This window comes from Eucalyptus grandis, chromosome 3, assembly GCF_016545825.1.
Source record: "Eucalyptus grandis isolate ANBG69807.140 chromosome 3, ASM1654582v1, whole genome shotgun sequence".
NCBI lineage: Eukaryota > Viridiplantae > Streptophyta > Magnoliopsida > Myrtales > Myrtaceae > Eucalyptus > Eucalyptus grandis.
Window position 1 is genome coordinate 15,977,522 of NC_052614.1, and position 20,329 is coordinate 15,997,850.

Genomic DNA, 20,329 nt, shown 5'->3' on the forward strand with positions numbered 1-20,329 from the left:
GCTACTTTATAAACTTTATGCTGTGGAAAATAATGTTGCATTATACATTTTGCCTAAATTGGAGTTTATGATATACTAATTATTTTTGTTAAATTATTTATTGCCCATAATTGATCTTATTGCATTACGTGTGATAAATAGTAACCTTTGCTATAAAAAAACAATAATGCCACGGTTGAAATGTTAATTGGATCAAATTTCAATAGATAGAAGCAAGATATAAAGTTTGCTATGGGCATTGTGGATATAGACTTGGCTTTACGTAAGGATGAATCTTTCAAGCCCCATGACCAAAGTACTGCAGATCAAAAGGCCCATTATGTTAGATGGGAAAAATCTAACCGACTAAGCCTCATTACTATGAAGATGTCTAGTACTAAGCATCTCATGAGTGGTTTGTTGGAAGATACAAATGCATGATAGTTCCTTGAAAAAGTAGGAGAAGATATAGAGTCTTAGATAAGGTTGAAGCTGGGAACTTGTTGAGTGAGTTAACGAACATGAAGTATGATGCTGCTATAGGTGTTAAGGAATTTATACTCAAAATGGTCCACATTCAATCCAAAACTTAAGGCCCATGAAATTGTTCTTTCTGAAAATTACATTGTGCATCACACCTTAAATGTTCTACTAGCTGAATTTAGCTAAATTAAAAATGCTTATAGCGCTCATAATGAGACATGGAGCATCAATGCCTTGATTACCAAATGCGTGATTAAGGAAGAGAAGTTAAAGAATGAGAAGTATGAGTTCACTCACTTAATTGCCAATGCCAAGTTGAGTTTATCTAGAGGAAAATAGAAACCTAAAGGGTCAAATGCTTATGATTCAAAGAAATGCCAAGATTTCAAGAAAAAAATGGGAATCATGGAAGAAATGGAGATAATGATTTCAAGTGTTTTCACTACAAAAATAGGGTCATAAGAGAGCCAATTGTTATAAGTTCCAAGTTTGGCTAAAAGCAATAAAAGAAAGTCACCAAGGTGAATTGTTGGTTTGTTTTGAATCAAATTTAGTTGATGTTTCTTTGGATTCTTTGTGGTTTGATTCTGGTACTACTATTCATGTGACTACTACTTTACAGGATTTCACAAATCTAAGGAATCCAAATCTGAGAGAGTCAAAACTTAAAGTTGGAAACGATATTGGAGTTAATGTGGAGCGCATGTGGATAGTTGTTTTGAATTTAAACATTGGGTTTCAGCTTATTTTAAATAATATCTTTTATGTTCCTAGTTATAGAAGAAACTTGATATCTCTTTCTTCGCTTGACAAAACTGGATAGTCTTTATTTTGCAAATAAAAGAGTGAATCTGAGTTATGATTCTAGAATTAATTGAAAATGTGTTCTTTTTGATGGAGTATATCGATTATCCTTATCTCCCAATAGATCATATTATTTTTTCAATGTCGAGAATAATGTTGTTAAGAGATCCTTAATCAAATAAAGATCTTCATTGCTATGGCATAAGCGATTAGGGCATATCTTCAAAGAAATGGTAAAACGACTCATTAAGGCTTATATTATTCCTCCTCTTGATTCAGATGATACTAAGACTTGTATTGATTGTGTGAGAGGAAAATTGACTAAAACCAAGAAGAAATGTGTTACTCGCGATAAAAATCTATTGGAGATAATTCATACGGATATTAGTGGGCCATATTTAACCACCTTGTGTGGAAATAAGTACTTCATCACATTTATTGATGTTTTCTCCCGTTATTGTTATGTTTATCTAATTAAGGAAAAGACTAATGCTTTTGAAATGTTCAAAGTGTTTCGTATTGAAGTTGAGAAATAATTGGGAAAAATTATCAAGATTATCAAATCAAATCGCGGTGGTGAGTATTATGGGTGATATACCGAGATTAGACAACAAATGGGACCGTTTGCTAAATATTTGCATAACTCTGATATTGTCGCTTAGTATATAATGCCTAGAAGTCTTGAACATAATGGTGTAGCTGAACGGCGCAATTGCACACTCATGGAGATGAAATGAAATATGATGGGTAGTTCTAAACTGTCTGAATACTTATGGGGTGATGCAATTAAAAAAATAACTTATATATTGAACCGTGTATCTAGTAAATCAATGCCGAAAATACTTTTTGATTTGTGGATGAGGAGGAAACCAAGCTTGAATCACTTTCGAGTTTGGGGTGTCTTGCAGAGGTGAAATTTTTTTAATCCTTCTTAGAAGAAGAGTGAACTCAAGACTACTAGATGAGACTTTATTGGATACTTTGCTTATTCAAAAGGGTATATGTTCTATTATCCTACTCGTGACACTATAATTGTTGAATCCCAAATTGTCAAAATCCTAGAACTAGATGTTATTGAAGAGAGTTATTCTCAATCTTTTGAAAGGGAATAACCAAATAAAACGGTTTCTATTCCATTGTCCATCTTGAATGATGATTTCATGTGAGGGTCTTGTAAAGTAGAAATTCAGCAAGAAGCAGATACTAGAGATATGACGATAGATCTTCCCATTACAAATGAAATTCCCTCGACAAATTATGAGACTCTAGAAATGCCCGTGCAAAGATCACAGTGACAAAGAAGATCGACACCTCTAAATGATTATCACGTCTATCTTGGAAAAGCTGATTTTGACATTGGAAATGTAGTTGATCCAGCAACCTAAGCTCTTAATAGTGATCAGGCAGATGAATGGTTAGGAGCGATAAAGGATGGGATGATTTCCATGTCAACTAATCAAGTATGCGAATTTGTTGATTTACCTGATAGGCATAAACCGATCAGCTACAAATGGGTATTCAAAACCAAGAAAGACAAAAAATGCAACATAGAAATATTCAAGGCAAGGGTAGTCATAAAGGGGTACACACAAAGATAATGCATTGATTATACTATGGTCTTTTCTCTAGTGTCCACTAAAGACTCTTTTCAGATAATCATGGCATTGGTGACTCATTTTGATTTAAAGCTTCATCAAATGGATGTCAATACAATCTTTCTAAATGGAGATCTCGATGAAGAAATATATATGCAACAATTTAAAGGGTTTAAATAAGCTAGAAATGAACATATAGTGTGCAAATTTTAGAGGTCTATCTATGGTCTCAAATAAGCATCACGTCAATGGTACTTAAAATTTCACAAGATTGTGAGATTGTTTGGTTTTGAGGAAAACAAGTTTGATCAATGTATTTATATGAAAGTAAGTGGGGTAAATATATTTTCTTAGTACTTTATATGTAGATGGCATTTTGATTGCTAGTAAAGATGTTGGTCTATTGAATGACATAAAAAGATTTTTATCTACAAAGTTTGATATAAAGATCTTAGGAAGCCTCCTTTGTTTTACGTATTGAGATTCATCGCGACAAAGCTAAGAAGGTTATGGGGTTATCTCAAAAAAGTTATATAGATTGTGTTTTGAAAAGATTCAATATGCAAACATGTAAGTTAGGTGAAGCTCCTATTGTGTAAACTGAGCATAGAACAATACTCCAAGAATGATGTTGAAAAAGAAGTAATGAAGATATTCCATATGTTAGTACTGTTGATAGTCTTATGTATGCACAAATATGTACCAAATATGATATTGTTTTTGCTGTGAATACTCTTGGAAGATATCTATCAAATCTAGGTCATGAACATTGGGTTGCAGCTAAAAAGGTGATGAGATATCTCCAACGAACAAAAGATTTCATGCTCGTGTATAGCAGAGCAGAGGACCTAAAGGTGATTCAATATTCAGATGTTGATTTTGTTAGCTGTTCGAATAATAGAAAATCAACTTCTGGATTTATTTTTATGATGACTGGAGGTGCTATTTCTTGGAAGAGCACAAAATAAATGTTGATTACAAACTCTACAATGTATGTTGAATTTGTAACGTATTACGGCGCGTCAATTCAAGCTATTTAGCTTAGAAATTTGATCTCAAAATTGTGAGTTGTGAACTTTATTGCCAAACCTATGGTGATCTACTATGACAATACAACAACTGTGTTTTATTCTAAAAATGATAAGATCAGTAATGCGTCCAAACACATGAAGATCAAATATTATACTGTTAAGGACTTGGTAAAAAATGGAGACATTGTGATCAAGAAAATTAGAACTAAGTCCACGTTGGCTGATCCTTTGCTTACGACCCATTTTGTTTAAAGAACATGTAAAGAATATGAACGTTTTAGATTTTTTTTTATTTCTTTTATTAGTGTGAGCTATATATTTTGTATTTCTTGATATTATATTTATATGTAAATTGATAATACTTTCATGATGTCTATGAAAGCATTTATTCTCAATGATTATTATTGTAATTGTTATCATTTCTCTTATTGACTGAAAAATGAAAGTATAAAACAGCATCTTTAAACAAATTTTAGTTTAAAGATGACTGGATGTCACTAATTATGAAATCTCATGTTGAATTGTGACATAATTGTGTAATTTCATGTTGTTTAGAAATTGCGCTGATGTAATTTCATGTCGTTGAGAAAATATATTGAGGACCGATAATAAATAGTATATATTTTGATCACACGTGAGCACTATTTCTTACTATACTACTAGGTCCATGATCCATGAAAATATAATGCTTATTATATGTGATTATGGAAAGTCGTGTGTTGCGGTATATTCTTAACACATTGATCTCCATAGTCCTATAATGAGGTTATATAGAATTGAATTGGTTTTGAGATGCCGTTATTGGAATATTTTTTATTTTTATTTTAAAGTTGTGGCCACATTAAAACAAAATTTTCAGTTATTAACCTAATAGTGTTGTTTTCAATATAAAATATTTTTCAAAATAAAAATAAGTTAATTAATGTAACCTAATGGGAGAATGTTGGAAATTTCCTATAATATGGGCTTACATTAATTAATTGATTTTCTATTTTAACTAATCGAGTTAATTAATATTCCAATATTTGTTAAACCATTGAGTAATCTTATTGAATTGGGTTTTGACATCTATTAATAACGGGCCTAGTCGAGCAGCAAAATGTAGGCAATTGTGTTTAACTAAAACACGTAATAGGAGGGGCCTAGTTGACTCTCTATTAATTAGGGTTTGCTAGGTCCCTCTCTAACCTATAAAAGAGTAAATTATGTCTATCAATTACTTAGTCTCATTAAAAGTTACTTTATTAAAATAGGTCATACAAAGGAAGATTCGGCATTTCAAAAGATTTCTGATTAAACAGACTAATCTATTTTTCTTTAAGTAAAGCAATGGCTTAAACATGTATGTTTAATTCCGTTGTGCATATAATTTTTGGTGTTTTACAAACATATATGGATCTGATTGTTCTTGATTAATTAATTATTTATATGGATAATACTTCTACAAATGGCCCTGCCACTAGGGTCGTCACTCTCCTCGACAATCTCGAGGTTGCCGAACTTGGCAATCACATCAAGCAAGTTCAAATCCCGCTCAGGGCTCACGTCCCGTTAGACCTCGGGTTGGTGGTAAGGGAATCGATCTCCACGTGATTGCCACGGCTTCGACTCAACCCTGGCCATGGCCCGAGTGAGCCTGGTTGTCGAAGTTGCTGAATCAGAGGCAAGGCTAAGCCGGCTCGACGATGTCAAGGCCAAAATACATGTCGTTGTCCCACTTGACATGGGGAGGGGTGAAAAACCCTAGAATGAGGAGATGCCTTTGATGATGCGGTGCCACCTCCCACTTTCTTTAACCCTCTTCCTCTTGATGCCTAGCTTTGGATGCAAGGAATGTTTATGGTACTAAGAAGATCATGCTAATCTTACCGGAGATGCTCCCCCCTCCAAGCTTCTAAAGGTTGTGCCATTTAGTACTAAAGGAGAAATGGAGAGAGTTTTTGTGATATTTTTCTTATGTTTTGTTTGCCACATTTGAAAGGCATGGAATTTGTTCCCCTTCTAGTTGCAAAGAAATCACACATTCGATTGTTGGTATCGGAAATCACATTAGACTCAAAGTTGCTCCTATTGAGCCATCTGTCGTCGTCCCCATTTCATAAAAGAGTGTTTCTTCTTTTAATGCATTTCTGAAATGAAAGTACGTTGCATTTTTCCAATCTTGTTAGTGTCAGAATTGTTATTTGAATTTTGAAGACTACAAGAAGTTGTATTTGACTCCATGAGACTTTAAAAAAGTTAACTCAAATGCATGCAAACACGCTAGCATTGGAAGTTTAAGTAGTAAATCACGCATTCTTCTATGATGAAAAGGGATGCCTCCATGTAATTCATACCTACTCTTGAGTACGAGTAGAAAACCCCATCACAATTGTTGAGTAGTAGGACTTGATTTGACTACTATCTGCTTTTCAATTAGTGTTTTCAATTTCAATCGACCAACTACCTCACTCTTATGCTTGAGAAGACAAATCAAGACTTCCATCAATACATCATCAACAAAGGATGAAACATACATTGCCCCACTCTTTGTCGGAACTTGACGGGTCCCTATAAGTTTGAGTGTATGCAGCTTATAATCTAGTGAACTTTCATGTTAAACTTCACTCTTTGCTGACTAACCATGTCATGGTGTTTACAAAATTTAGCTTCTTAGTCTATGACCCCCTAGTAAAGCCCTTCGAGTTATAACAATCATCTCCATCTCACTCACATGTCTAAGTCTCTTATGTTACAACTATGTCATGTCCTAATCAAAAGTCTCGAAGAATCAAATGAACCATTATCGCCATTCCCTAGAGTCGATACAATTTGCAATCTATCTTCCCAAATTGGCAACTTTATTTTTTCCAATTTTCATAATATTTGAATGGTTACCGGATGCACCCCTAGTATCAATCGCCATTGATTCAAGCCCAATGATATCACTCTCATTTGAATTTTGCAACCCATGAGGCCTCTCTTTTTCATTCCGGAGGTTGATCCTAGGATGAAAATGACACTTTAACTCTCTTTATTTTGAGAAAATTAAATAATTTAATTTTTTTTAAAAATGACCATTTACAGAAAATATGTTCAATATTCACGAAATAAATAATTATTTCAAGAAATACAAATAATCATTTTGAGAAAAATATTTTTAAATCAGTCATCTTCCACGAAATAAATAGAAATCTTCATGATGAATCAAGAAAGAAACATAAGAAACAAGAAAATATGTACGTAAATCTCATAAAAAGACACAGGGGCCATTAGACATAGAGGATTAGGGGCGTGAAGGCAAAGCGGGCGCGAAGTCGTCCATGTCCATCCCCGTCCCCACCCCCCATGAGGCCCAAAAGGCTTTTTCCATTGGCCCCTCGAAAATTTATGGATTGCGGACTTTACCCGCTCTACTCAAGGGATTAGGGGTGGAGTCGGAGAGTCTTAGATCCGGGATTCGATTATCATGAGCACTATACAAACTTGTACATAAAAGTGACAAATGAGACCAAAGGTAAAAAAAAGGATGAATTGGCATCTCTACTAAAACTACTATTGCTTAACCAAACTGATAAAATTGCTAACAATAGTTGTATGTATACCAAGTCTTACATGATAAGATAAATACACATCTTGGTCAACAGCGACAAAACTTCTCAAGTTTACGTAATCTGAATGAGGTATTGTACTCTTATGTCTTCTCTTATATTAGTCTTCAATTTTGTGGCCAGCTATTTTTTTTTATACTATTCTTGCGTCATTTGCGAGTGATTTATGGTTGCGCATTCAACACTGATCTCACGTCATGACCGAGTGATTGTATGTTCATCTCATTAGTATTGGTTGGCCTAATTCCAAGATATTAAAAACATCAAAGCCCTAACAATGCTTGTTTTATGTACAGAACATGAGTTAATCCCAGCGACTAAGTGAACGAACCACAGTGTGAGTTTCGAATCGATGATAAAATTTCCAAATCAAGAACATACTGTTGACTTGACTAATGTCTATTATCATATAAACAAAATAATTACTGTCGATGGTACCCCGCGACCCGTAGCAAAATTGCAAGAAAGTATGGCAATGAATTTAATGAACAGGTCAAACTCTAGGATTCACAGTGGGTAATCAGTCCCTTTTAAAAGACAACTGCATCACTTTTTTTTTTTCTTTTTTTTTGACCACACTTGATATAGCTTTCAGAAAAAGGGACTGATTACCCACTGTGAATATAGTTTTCAGAAAAAGTTGACTAATGAATGTAGCAGCACGCCCATTGCTCGGTCAAGATTTTGAAGACAGAAACCTAATTAAATTACTCATTGCAAATCACGACTAATTTCGAAGTAACGAGGCCTGATTCGACCGTGACTGAGAGACTGAATCAACTACGCAAGTGGCCACTTATAAAGCAACAACTCAACATACATTTATATAAAAGAGTACGCCTGTGACCTTCCATGGCGTTTTCTCCGGTTCATACGTTGATCAGACCCAGCCTCCTCCAAAATTTTCAGACATTTAGCAAGATCCGGACACGAAAAATGGGTTTTCTTCTGAGTTTAACCTTGGAAATTGTCAACCTGCCGTTCCCGGAGAATGTCTCCTTAACCTGTGGATTCACAACCTGAAGCAGAGATGAGGTCTTGATGGAGGACAAGAAAGCGAACTGGATCGCTTGCTCATCGGTTCTTGCTCTGATCGTCGTGATCATCGTCGCCCACGCAACTCTCCGGCTTTCCAAGGCCTTTTACCTCGTTCTTGGTGTGGATGTCGCGTTGATCCTCTCGGTCTTCGCCTGGCTCGCGGTGAGGAGACACTACAACCGCCGCCGGATACTGCTTGAGTCACGCTTGGCCGAGGGCCGTGAGCTGAGGCTCGAGTACAGTTTCCTCCGCAAAGTCGCCGGCGTCCCAACCAAGTTCCGGTACAAGGAGATCGAGGAAGCGACCGATGGATTCCAGGCCCTGGTGGGCCGGGGCGCTTCTGCGACGGTCTTCAAAGGGATCCTGAGCGATGGCACGGCGGTGGCGGTCAAACGCATTGACGGCCAGGAGCGTGGCGAGAGGGAGTTCCGGTCAGAAGTCTCCGCAATTGCGAGCGTGCAGCATGTGAACCTCGTGCGCCTGATCGGCTATTGCTGCGTCCCTGCTGGGCCACGCTTCTTGATCTACGAGTTCATCCAGAATGGTTCGCTGGATCGCTGGATTTTCCCCAAGTCGGAGCGGCGGAGTCGGCCTGGAGGCTGCTTGTCGTGGGACCACAGGTGTCGGGTGGCTCTCGATGTGGCCAAGGCACTTTCATACCTCCACCATGATTGCCGGTCTCGCATCCTACACCTTGACGTCAAGCCTGAGAACATACTTATCAATGAGAATTACCGGGCTGTCGTCGCTGATTTCGGCTTATCAAAATTGATGGGGAAAGACGAAAGCCGGGTTGTTACTACTATTAGAGGGACAAGAGGGTACTTGGCCCCAGAGTGGCTATTGGAGCACGGAATCTCCGAGAAGTCGGACATCTATAGCTACGGGATGGTCCTGCTCGAGATCATCGGAGGGCAGAGGAACGTGTGCTTGACTGACAAAAGAAACAGCCGGTCAGGGAGGAAGTGGCAGTACTTCCCCAAGATCGTGGCTGACAAATTGAGGGAAGGGAGGCTCATGGAGGTGGTTGATCGCCGGCTATTGGAAGACGGGAGCATTGATGAGAGGGAAGTGAAGAGGTTGGTTTTCGTGGCCTTGTGGTGCATCCAGGAGAGGGCGAGGCTCAGGCCAAGCATGGCCCGTGTGGTTGAGATGCTTGAGGGCCGCGTGGCAGTTAACGAGCCCCCTGAAACGGCAATGATCGTGGTTGACCTCTTATCAATCGATGAGCAGGAGCGAGGTGATCCGAATTGCCCTACAATTGCCACATTAGCAGCACATAATGTGGAGTCCAATGTTGCTAGTTCTTCATGTTCATTTGCGTTGTCTGTTCTCTCTCCTAGATAGGTCCAATCCAAGGTAACATCATCAAAACAGGATGGGTTGCTCTTGGTTGGTGCTCTTATTCTTTTACCTCTTTCTGTCAATTATTGTCAATCATTCAACCGTCAATCTCTTTCTCTAAAAAGATGAATTGAGGTTTTGATCTGAGCAATTGGCATTATCTTTATGCTTTCTGCACAAATTCTTGACAGCAAGAAAGCAAAGCTCATGCAAACAAAAGAACAAAGGTTGGTGCTCTTTATTCTTTTGCCTCTTTCTGTCAATTATATTCAATCATTCAACTGTCAATCTCTTTCTCTAAAAGGATGAATTGAGGTTTCCATCTGAGCTCTTTATGCTTTCTGCACAAATTCTTTACAGCAAGAAAGCTAAAAGCTCACAAAAAACAAAAGAACAAAGGGAAAGATTATGTCCCTTATTGACCAATTTGACAATTCCTGGAAATTCTAGATCAATTTACCAGGAGAGTGGCTTTTCCAGGGATGATATTTTGGTAAGTCATTGTCCAAGTTGCCTTCCCACTGGTCCTGCAAAATTTATGGTTCACGGCCACGGGGGTCTACAGTGTACTCTCTCAGCTGTCAAAATTTATTATGGAGTGCCGGATTCGTGCTACTTTCTCGGCCTCTCAAAGCGTGCCTCCGAAATCGTGGCGCGAGTTCGACCCTGAAATATGGCACTAAATGCTGCCCTTCGGTTGACTTTCCTGTAAAGCTACTCTCTTGTAGACTCCTAGACCGCAATTGGCATTTTCGTGGATCTTAGGACGCTGTACTTCAGGTGACTTCGACGGTCTGTCTTCCCATCCTTACACCGTGTATTATACACCAGAAGTATGAAAATGTATTTCAGATTTTTTTATACGGTACTGATACAAATAAAAAAGAAAAAAGTGCTGCAGTAGAGCAAGTATTCGATCACTCCACACACCAATTACTAATAACATTCTTTCGGGCTTTTATAACTTCGTTGTAAAAGTCTCGCACTCGATCTAAGTATCCGAGATAGATCATAACTATTGTCCAGACTATCTCGGCCTTAGAGAGATCCATAGAGACTCACTATTTCAAAATAGGTAATGTCATTATTGTAGCCTCACGACATCTTAGCACGAGGAACACTCTTTTGCACGAGGATTGGCTTATGAGTCTTCTATACTTAAAACTCTCGTTCTGAGGCATCTTTGCCATTCTCAAATAAATTCTATAGAAATGTATTTCAAGAAGCTTGTTTCCCATGTTTTCTCTTATCCCACGTTGCTTGAAAAGCTCGTATTATTCACTTTATTAATGAGTTCACTTAACTATCTTAGGGCCTATTTGGAAACATTTATGTTCCTTTGTTTTTTTGTTCATTTGTTCTTCGACACAAAAAAAAAAAAAGAACAGAAATCTATTTGGTAACGCTAACTTATTTTTTTATTACCCAGAATAGAAAAGTAGTTAGAGAATAGATTTGAAACAGAAACAAGAAAAAAAAAATAGCTTCTTGTTTTTAGGAATAATTTCTAGAAATAAGTCAATTTTCTTTTTCATTTTTCTTTTGTTCTTTTCTCTTGTCGCAGCCATCACATGCCACCTTCGGCCACCCGAGGCCAACACTGACTGGCCGACTGGCGCCTTAGTCGTCGCCGTTGTCACTAGCATTGCCGCCATCGTCCTTTAACCGGCCGCCTCCACCGCTTGCTAACCATCGCCAATTGTTGCCGACTGCCAACTGCCATCGTTGGCTACCACTGTCCTTCGACCGCCTACCGCCGTCGACTGTCAGCTAACGATTGTTACAATTGCCGCCTCCTCCGTTGTCGACCGCCGCCTATTGCCGCTCGACCGCCAAAGGTGGTGGTGACAGTGGCGAGCAATGGTTGGGCGACAACGGCGGCGGCCGGCGGCAACGGGTGGCAATTGATGATCGACATTAGGCCGTTCATGAGTAAAAAGAAAAAACGAAAAAAAATATAAAAATTTGGATGATACCAAACGCATTCCTATTCTTTTTTTATTCCAATAATATAAATTTTTTGTAGTTACCAAATGCCTTATTTTACTAAGAATTTGTTTTCGAATAAAAATAGAAAAAAAACTATTTTTGAAAAGAAATTATTTTCCAAAATAGAAAGCGTTATCAAACAAACCCTTAACAATAACGAAAAAATGTGTTGCGCTGGCTCGCACTCGAGTTTTGACGGAACTACTAGTGAAATTTCAGAACCTCGTGGATTTTAAATTTCAGTTGAAAAAACAAGAGGGATAAAGGGCATGGATAATTCCCAAAACGTTTTTAATTTCTTAATATCTAGCCTTCTTAACACTTTTTTTTTTGTGAATTGAGTCTTTAAATTATTTAACTTTATCTCGCCTAAGCTCTTTCGTTGAATATGCAAATGGAGAGTTAGAGGTGGATTGCCCCGTAATTGTCATGTCGGGTGGTGACATGAATTTATGTTTGTTTCGACTAGTTAAAACCACGTGCAGCGCCGGTGAACGCCACCAAGCGCCCGCCTGCCTCGGGTGACCACGGCCTAAGACCGTCCGATTACTAATTGGGAATGCATTCATCTCGATTTTCTTCTTCTTTATTAAGACTGTTTATTTCACAGAAAATACTTTTCCTTGTCTCTTAACGTTTGGATCGACTAGGAAAATAACTCAATGGAAAATCTATGTTTAAATTCATGAAAATGATTTTCTATTTAAAAAATTGAAAATTGTTATTCAAAATTAGACTAAATGTATGCGCTTGCTCCAAAAACTCCGTGCTTCGGTAAGGGAATCCTAATGCTCATTTCCAAGTCCTTGACATATGAGAACAAGTCCCCGGCGCCCAAGCCCAAGTCCATTAAAGCTAGGCTCATGACTCTGATGCCCATGTTGCCCAAACTCCGGTCTTTGGCACCCATGCCTGGGTCCATTGAGGCCTGTCTTGGGACCCTGATGATGGTACTCTAGTCTCCGATGTCCACACCTAGGTCCATCAAGATCCGACTAGAGGCCTCGTGTCCACGCTTCATGCCTTGGCATCGACTTGAGTCCAAAAAGGTCTAGCTCGAGATCTTGGTCCATCGTGCTCAAATCCCTCATTGTTAGCCCAAAGTCAACAAAGGAAGTGCTCTGGTCCTCAATGTTGGTGCTCGAGTCCATCGAGGCGGGCCCAAGTCTCTTGGTGCTTATGCTAAGGTCCTCAAGCTCGAGCTCAGTTTCATAGTGGTCGAGCTTGAGACTCGGGCCCATAACATGATCCCCCACACTTGAGCTTGGGTCCAAAAAGGCTAAGGCTTAAGACCTTGGTGTTTGTGCTTGGATCCATCAAAGCTAAGCTTGAGACCCCGATGTTTGTGCCAAGTTCCCTTGTCACCCGAGCCCAAGATTCCTATGCCTATGCTGGATTGCCCGCACTCAAGCTTGAGTTCATTGAGGCTGAGGCTCAGATGCCTAATGTTTGTGCTTAGTCTATTAAGGTCTCGAGATCTCGATGACCATGCAAAAGTCTATAGAGACCGGGTCTTGATGGGCTCCAATCCCCAATGCTCTTATTTGTGTCTTTGGCACTTGAGCCTTGGTCCACAAAAGCTTGACCCGCCCAATGTACGTGCTCAAATTCCTTGCGTTGAAGCCCAAGTCCATTGAGATTGAGGCCCAACATTTTGATGCTCATGCCAGGTCCATTGAGGCTAAGCTTGGGACCCCAGTACTTGTGTTTGAGTCCTTGGGCTGAAGACCATTGCCATTGCCCAAATCTCTATCACTCAAGTTTGAGTTCATTCAAGTTGAAGCTCAAGACCTCAGTGCCTATGCTTGGGTCCATTAAGGGTAGGCTTGGGACCCCGGCACCAATAATCAAGTCCCAACAATTATTCCTATGTCCATTGATGCTGGATCCGAGTCCCAGCGACTAGAGATCTTAGGCCCAGCATGGGCACCAATGTCATTGGGCCAACCTCAATGGACTAGGGCTCTAATATCAAGGACATGAGCTCAAGCGTTGGGAACCACAATCATTGAGGTCTCATGCTTGGCCTTTGTAGACTTGAGTCTAGGTGACAAGGATTTGAGCATGGGTTCGACCTCTATGGACTTGGGTCGGGGCGCCAAGAAGCTGTATACAAGCATGGGGTTCTCGGTTTTGGCTTATGTGGACACTAGATTGGTGCCTACTCTTGCTCGAGGCCTAAGTGCCCTTGCATGGCTGTGCTTGGGCTAGGGTTTGTTATCCTAATGTCCGTGCCTTTTCCCTTGATTGCCCATGCGAAGAAGATGGAAGAACAAAGAAGATGATGAACGGTAAAATGAAAAGCAAAGAAAAAAAAAACCTTTAGACAAAAATGCCACTGACCGCGATGTCGGAATCAGTATATTAAATGCATGTGCTCTTTAGCCGGCACAAATTTGGTTGGTTGACAATGCCCTATTTGAGATTAAATATGTCGTTTCAAACCCTTATTTGAGATTAAATAAATCATTTCAAATCGTTTTTAAAATAAGATTGACTTGATACCATTTCATTTTATAAAACGAAGACATTACAAACCCTATTTGGAATTCTCTCTATTTTACTCAGAATGAAAAAGTCCATTGGGAACATTTATTACTCGAGGGTCTTTACTATTTTATATTATCTATTAAAAATGGCGAGATCTACCGTAAACAAAAATAAAGCTCACTTGAACAAATATTTTTCACAATTAGACTTATTTCCCTCTCGATGAATATAATATACCACGAAATTGATGAAGTTACATGTAATAACTCCACTTTACTACATGGGGAACTTTATTTTTTCTCCAAAAATCTTAATATCATGAAAAACTTTAAAATTAGTATATAAATAATAAATTTACTATAAATTAATTTTTGGATCACAAAAAATCTTAAATTGGTATATCTGTAATTATTGCTTATCAATTTAGTAATTTCATGTTAAAATTTAACAAAAGGTAATTCAGGGTAAATATGTAGCGAGTGTACTAATTTGGGATCTTCAGTGACTCAAAAATTAATTTAAAGTACATTTGTAATAACCAATTTGAGATTTTTTTTTCGTAGTATTAATCTTTTCCAAAATTTATATTTTTCCTAGTTTCTTTGATAAATGAATGCCAGCGCCTGCAAATTAAATTTAGAACCTGATTCGCCATCTCCCTCACGAAAGTTCTGAACGGCCATTAACCGGTCGCACGTAACGACAAAAAAACAAAACAACACATGACAACAACAGAGATAAAAATCTCACCTTTAGCACGCAGAGACGCAGAAGAGAGAGGAGAGAGAGTGGTGGTTTGCCCTCGCAATCTTCGCCAATCGATCGAGGTACGCAGCGCCGGTGCCTGGCTCCACTCCAACCCTAGGGCCTCTCATCCCGATTCCGTTGTCTTCTTCTTCGCGATGAGCTCGTTGGGGCCGAAATCGTCGTCGTTTTATTGTTCCTTTGTGCTGTTTTGACTTGGGTTGATTCTTGGGCATGTTCCTGCTCCTTTTTCGTTTGTGATTGTTTTGTGCATTGTGTCGTTTTTTGATGTCTTGAGGGTAATGGGTATTTTTCTTTTCTTTTCTTTGTCTTTGTCTTTCGTTGGTTCTGCTGAGTGATGCGTGTAGCCTTTCTGGGCTCTTGATTTCGTGTTAATTTGATTATTTGCTGGTTCTCTCCTCTGCCCATTTTAGGAAAACCTGAAATTGTCCCTTTTGCAATGGATGTTTTGAGATTATCATTTTATAGATGTGTTTGGTGTCGTAGTTTTCGGTACTTTGGAGGGTGTTGTGAATCGTGGAACGTTGTTATGCAGTGTCGTCCCAAGTCAGCCTCTTGTGAGCATCCGTTCCCTGCTTGTCAGAGAATGACTCGTGCGTTTCGCTTTAGCATAGTAGCAGGATGCCAACATTCTTTACATTGCAACAATGATGCGCTAGACTTTTGCTGTGTGTCAATGCTGTAGTGTTGACTGTCAATTCAGGATGAACTGCTTGAGAATTTGACAAAGTTCATACGTGTTAACTTTAGTGACTGCCCTGACACCAAGATCTCTCTTTCGAGCTGTTGATGTTTAGCCTTACATGGAGTTGGGAATCAGCCGGTGTAGGATTTGAACCTACAATATCTGTTGTTGGAGCTGGATTCTGATGGGTTATATAACTTTGATGTTTGTTTTTGTCAGGGTCTCCACTGTTCCGAACGGTGCAGAAAAGTTTCTTTAAGTTTTACATCCTAAGGAGCCAAATGAGCTTGACAGGGACTTCGATGGGTTCTGGTTTGCTTGATCTTCTTTTTCCTTTTTCTCCTTGTTGTAAGCAATTTTTCTAGTGCACTTGATGCTGGAATCTATCAAAAAGGTCCTTTATGATATGGCTAAATTCTTTGAATGTTATATGTTGACATCAATATCCTATCTGTGGTCGTCGCTTTATTACAGGCGGGCAAACAGCTAGAAAGGCAGTTAACTTTGGAAGGACGTATGTGGTCAGGCCCAAAGGTAAACACCAAGCAACTGTTGTTTGGCTGCATGGCCTTGGTGATAATGGTTCAAGGTAATATTTGACATCAACACTGGCCTACCAAATGTAACTTCATTTATTAATCTGTCTGGCAGCAAGTTTCTTTAATGATGACATTTTACGTCTAGAAGAGTTTATCTGAGATGCAATCTTTGCTCACCTTCACTTCTTATTACGAGTAAATAGTTGTGTTGGTTCTTCGTGTCAAGGATCAAGCTCAAGCTGTCTATTTCAAGTTTTTATCTGCCCATATAACATGTAGCTTCTAAGTGGGTTGTCAAATACCTCTTACAATTGGGTAATTTTAGATTTCTTATTTACACTTCGATTTTTTTGGCAGCTGGTCGCAGCTGTTGGAGACCCTGCCTCTTCCAAATGTAAGAAATAGAATTTATAGTGAAGGCACACCTTATTGCATGCTGTGTGGTTGCTTTCTTCTCCTTATACGATTTCATAACTTTTCACTATTTATATCTCAGATAAAATGGATATGCCCAACTTCCCCTACACGACCAGTCAGCATTTTTGGGGGCTTCCCTTCTACTGCTTGTACGTCCATTGCCTTTCAAGAAACAGCCATACCATCAGGAAGTAGAATTGTTATATAAATAAAAACAGTTTATCTTTAATATTAGCATGTATCTTAGGAGGAGGCAATAAACGCCTTATCGCATAAAAACAATTAAGATATCCTTACTCCATCATGAAAAAAACTATAATTGTCATTCCTGGTTCGGATTTTTATGCTTGTTTTGAAGAAGGTAAATCTCATAATTGAGACATTGGCGTTTTGGAGAAGATAAATGATGTTGACCATCATTGCGTATGTACTAATACTATTTAATTCAGGGTTTGACGTTGGAGACCTTTCCGAGAATGCTGCTGATGATTTAGAGGGTTTGGATGCTTCAGCTGCACATGTCGCAAATTTGTTGTCAACAGAACCAGCTGATAGTAAGTTTCATAATGCTGATGTGATGGCAAAGCCTTTTCTGATACCAATTAATATTGAAGAAGCCTTGGATGTCGAAGCAATAACTCCTTGATGGAAGAAGCTTTCCTTGAAGGATAAAAAAGTTTCCCTATCCCTTCTATTAGTTTTTATCTTTCATTTTTCTCAGTAAGTTAATTCAATGAGCGCTTTATACATTTTGAAAACCAGTAATTGGTACTTTCTTCACCTTTGGCAGTCAAACTTGGCGTTGGAGGCTTCAGCATGGGAGCAGCAACTGCTCTATACTGTGCATCATGCTGTGCTTTGGGAAAATATGGGAATGGCAATCCTTACCCAGCCAAAATAAGTACAGTCGTTGGGCTCAGTGGCTGGCTTCCATGTTCAAAGTTTGGCTACTTTCATTATGGTTTGTCTTATCTGAATTGGTGGGGCCTAGGTGCTGGAATAACTAGTTCTATTCTTCAACAGGACTTTGAAAAACAAGTTAGAAGGGGAAAATGAAGCTGTGACACGTGCTGCTTCATTGCCCGTACTTCTCTGCCATGGCACAAGTATGGAAACTACCTTTGCATGAGAATGCACCATTCAGTGTTTCCTTAATATAACTCTTTTATGTTCAGCTATATAAATAATCAATACTAAGTCATGGGAGCTCTCTTGCATGCCTATTGTGTGGTGCCATGAAGTAGAATGACTTTTATAAACAGTTGGACAGCTCACTTAGTTTGATCAGTTCTCAGTATGTGGAACAATGAACAAGAGACATGTAGGTTTACAGTTTTTATATCTTGTTTGTGCACTGCCAATTTTCCTTTCTATATGTAAATCATAGATTAGTTCCTTCTGACCTGATGAGGCACTGATGCTTAGCTTAAAAGTAGCTAGTTTATCAGTAACTCACATCTTTCTTTAACTCACCACGGCCACCCTATTCGATATAAACTTCCCAACCTTTCTTGTCATCTCAACCAATTTTCAAGTGATGGTTGCAGAAAAGCGGAGTTTAGTTTCCCAGGGTCTTAGTTTAGTGCATGAAGGATTTACAAACTTTACCATAATATATAAAATTTAATTCTTTCTTTGACCATCTTTATCGTTCACCCTTTTGCCATGTGACATCTGATCTAAGTACTCATTCTGTGGCTTTCGTTTCCTGTCATTGCTATTCTTATTGTTCAAGTCTGATGATCATTGTCATATTTGCGAGTTTATTGCTGGTCAAGATAAATTTTGTTAGCCATTTAAAAAAAAAATTTGATAAAACAGCTATTTTTCTGAAGCATGTCTCACTCGACGAATCAGTGCCGGTCACTATGTGAACTGCAGAAGTAATTTATCCATTTATGTTGATATGCTGTGACAGGTGATGATGTGGTGCCTTACAAATTTGGTGAGAAATCCTCAGGGACCTTGAAAGCTGCTGGGTTCCAAAATGTGATATTCAAATCCTACAGTGGGTATGTTGTGGCAAACCCTTAAGAGCGCTACTTAGGAGGAACTGATTCTGAGATTGAATTCATGACCATCTCATTGTAATTTCCTTGACTGTGCAGGCTCGGGCACTTCACAATTCCTGAAGAGATGGATCAGGTGTGCGCATGGCTATCTTCGAATTTGGGGCTTGATGGCTCATCATCATAAGGCATCGAGACAAGTTTCGAGAAATGACAACCAAGGAAGAGCTGGTGTTGAAAGAGATTGGTTAATGATGGGGATAAATTGAATTGGGTAACCCATAGTTTGTGCTGGTGGTTGCAATGGTATACGTACGTTGGCTATGAGTTTCGTTCTCCTGCTGTCTTTCTCTTATTGTTTGGCACATATGGAACCTCATGGACTCATGGTGGGGGTTCATGGCGTCTCATGTAAACAATTAGTTTGGGGGTGGCCATACTGGGATTCTGGATATTTTAATTTCATGTTTGCTTAAGTGCACATTAGACATGGTCTTTTAAGCTGATCGGTTCCTAGTTTTCACTTTCCTAGGGCAATCCTAGATTAAACTTTTGTGAGCAGATAATTTTCGAACTTGCAATGAAAGCCAGGACATGGAAGGTAAGAGCAAGATATAAAGATGAAGTGCCACTGATGCAATCTGATCTCAGAGTTAAAGTGCCCTCTCGGAAGGGATTGTCCGCTAGCGATAGGGTCGGGGATTTTGTTTCCGTCAGCTAACCTGCGCATAAAGAATGTGTTTGGTCATCTGCTCTGGAGTCCGGATTTTGCATATGCCTGAATGGGGTGGTAAACCAAGTCTCCACATTTGCTGTTTTGCTTCCTCTGCTAAGCCAAGGATGGTTATGATTGATTCGAGTTGCTCGACGCAGATGATGTTATATAACTTTCAAGCTTGCAAAGAGTTAGGAATGTGAAGAGCGCGGAAAAACTAAACCCATAATGAAGATGGAAATGGAAAAACCTATACTGGGCAAATCGGGAAAAGTGCCAAAAAAGTCTTAAACCTTTTGCCTTTGTGCCGATTTAGTCGTAAACATTTTTTTGGTGCCGATTCAGTTCTAAACCTTTTAAAGTTGTGCCAATTCAGTCATTTCCAGCCAATTTTGGCTGGATTTTGCTGATTGGATGCCGGCGGTTGACGTAACCTAATCGGTGCGACGTTGAAAATTTTTAATAATATTTTAATATTTTTTTATTTTTATTTTTTATTTTTTTTTTTTTTCCGGTCTTTTTCCCGAGGTCCGGCGACGGCCGAGGCCACCGCCGGATCCGGCGAGGTCGAGCCTTGCTGGCCCTCACCGGCCATGGGCGAGACTCGCCCGACCTCGCCAGCCTCGCCATGGGCGAGCCTCGCCATGGCGGCGAGGCTCGACCTCACTAGATCCGGCGAGGTCGGCCTCGCCCTGCCGGGCGGTGGCCTTTGCCGGCGGTCGCCCGACCTCGGCGACCGGCCGGGAGGAAAAAGACATTTTTTTTTTTTAAATTTTAAAAATAAAAAATAAAAATTATTAAAAATTGTCCACGCGCCGATTAGGCCACGTTATCTAGCCGGCGTCCAGTCAGCAAA

At 39.2% G+C, this 20,329-nt stretch overlaps 2 protein-coding genes across 7 annotated transcripts; both read left to right on the forward strand.

Moving 5' to 3' along the window:
* The first annotated feature begins 8,304 nt into the window (after positions 1-8,304).
* LOC104436650 (probable receptor-like protein kinase At5g20050) lies at positions 8,305-10,011 on the forward strand. Its single transcript, XM_010049492.2, has one exon. The coding sequence runs from the start codon at positions 8,524-8,526 to the stop codon at positions 9,865-9,867; it is 1,344 nt and encodes a 447-aa protein (XP_010047794.2). The 5' UTR covers positions 8,305-8,523; the 3' UTR covers positions 9,868-10,011.
* A 5,007-nt stretch (positions 10,012-15,018) lies between these two features.
* Positions 15,019-19,281, forward strand: LOC104436651 (acyl-protein thioesterase 2). Of its 6 annotated transcripts, none has more exons than XM_039310311.1 (11): positions 15,098-15,170; positions 15,859-15,933; positions 16,013-16,099; positions 16,268-16,382; positions 16,690-16,726; positions 16,829-16,898; positions 17,199-17,303; positions 17,540-17,690; positions 17,773-17,855; positions 18,668-18,761; positions 18,858-19,281. In XM_039310311.1, the coding sequence occupies exons 2-11, from the start codon at positions 15,912-15,914 to the stop codon at positions 18,943-18,945; spliced, it is 852 nt and encodes a 283-aa protein (XP_039166245.1). In that variant the 5' UTR covers positions 15,098-15,170; positions 15,859-15,911; the 3' UTR covers positions 18,946-19,281. The 6 variants fall into 6 exon arrangements, with proteins under 6 accessions (XP_010047797.2, XP_010047799.2, XP_039166245.1 ...); XM_018869872.2 differs by having other exon boundaries at positions 15,099-15,170; positions 16,013-16,105; XM_010049495.3 differs by lacking the exon at positions 15,859-15,933 and having other exon boundaries at positions 15,019-15,170; positions 16,013-16,105.
* The last annotated feature ends 1,048 nt before the right edge of the window (positions 19,282-20,329 follow it).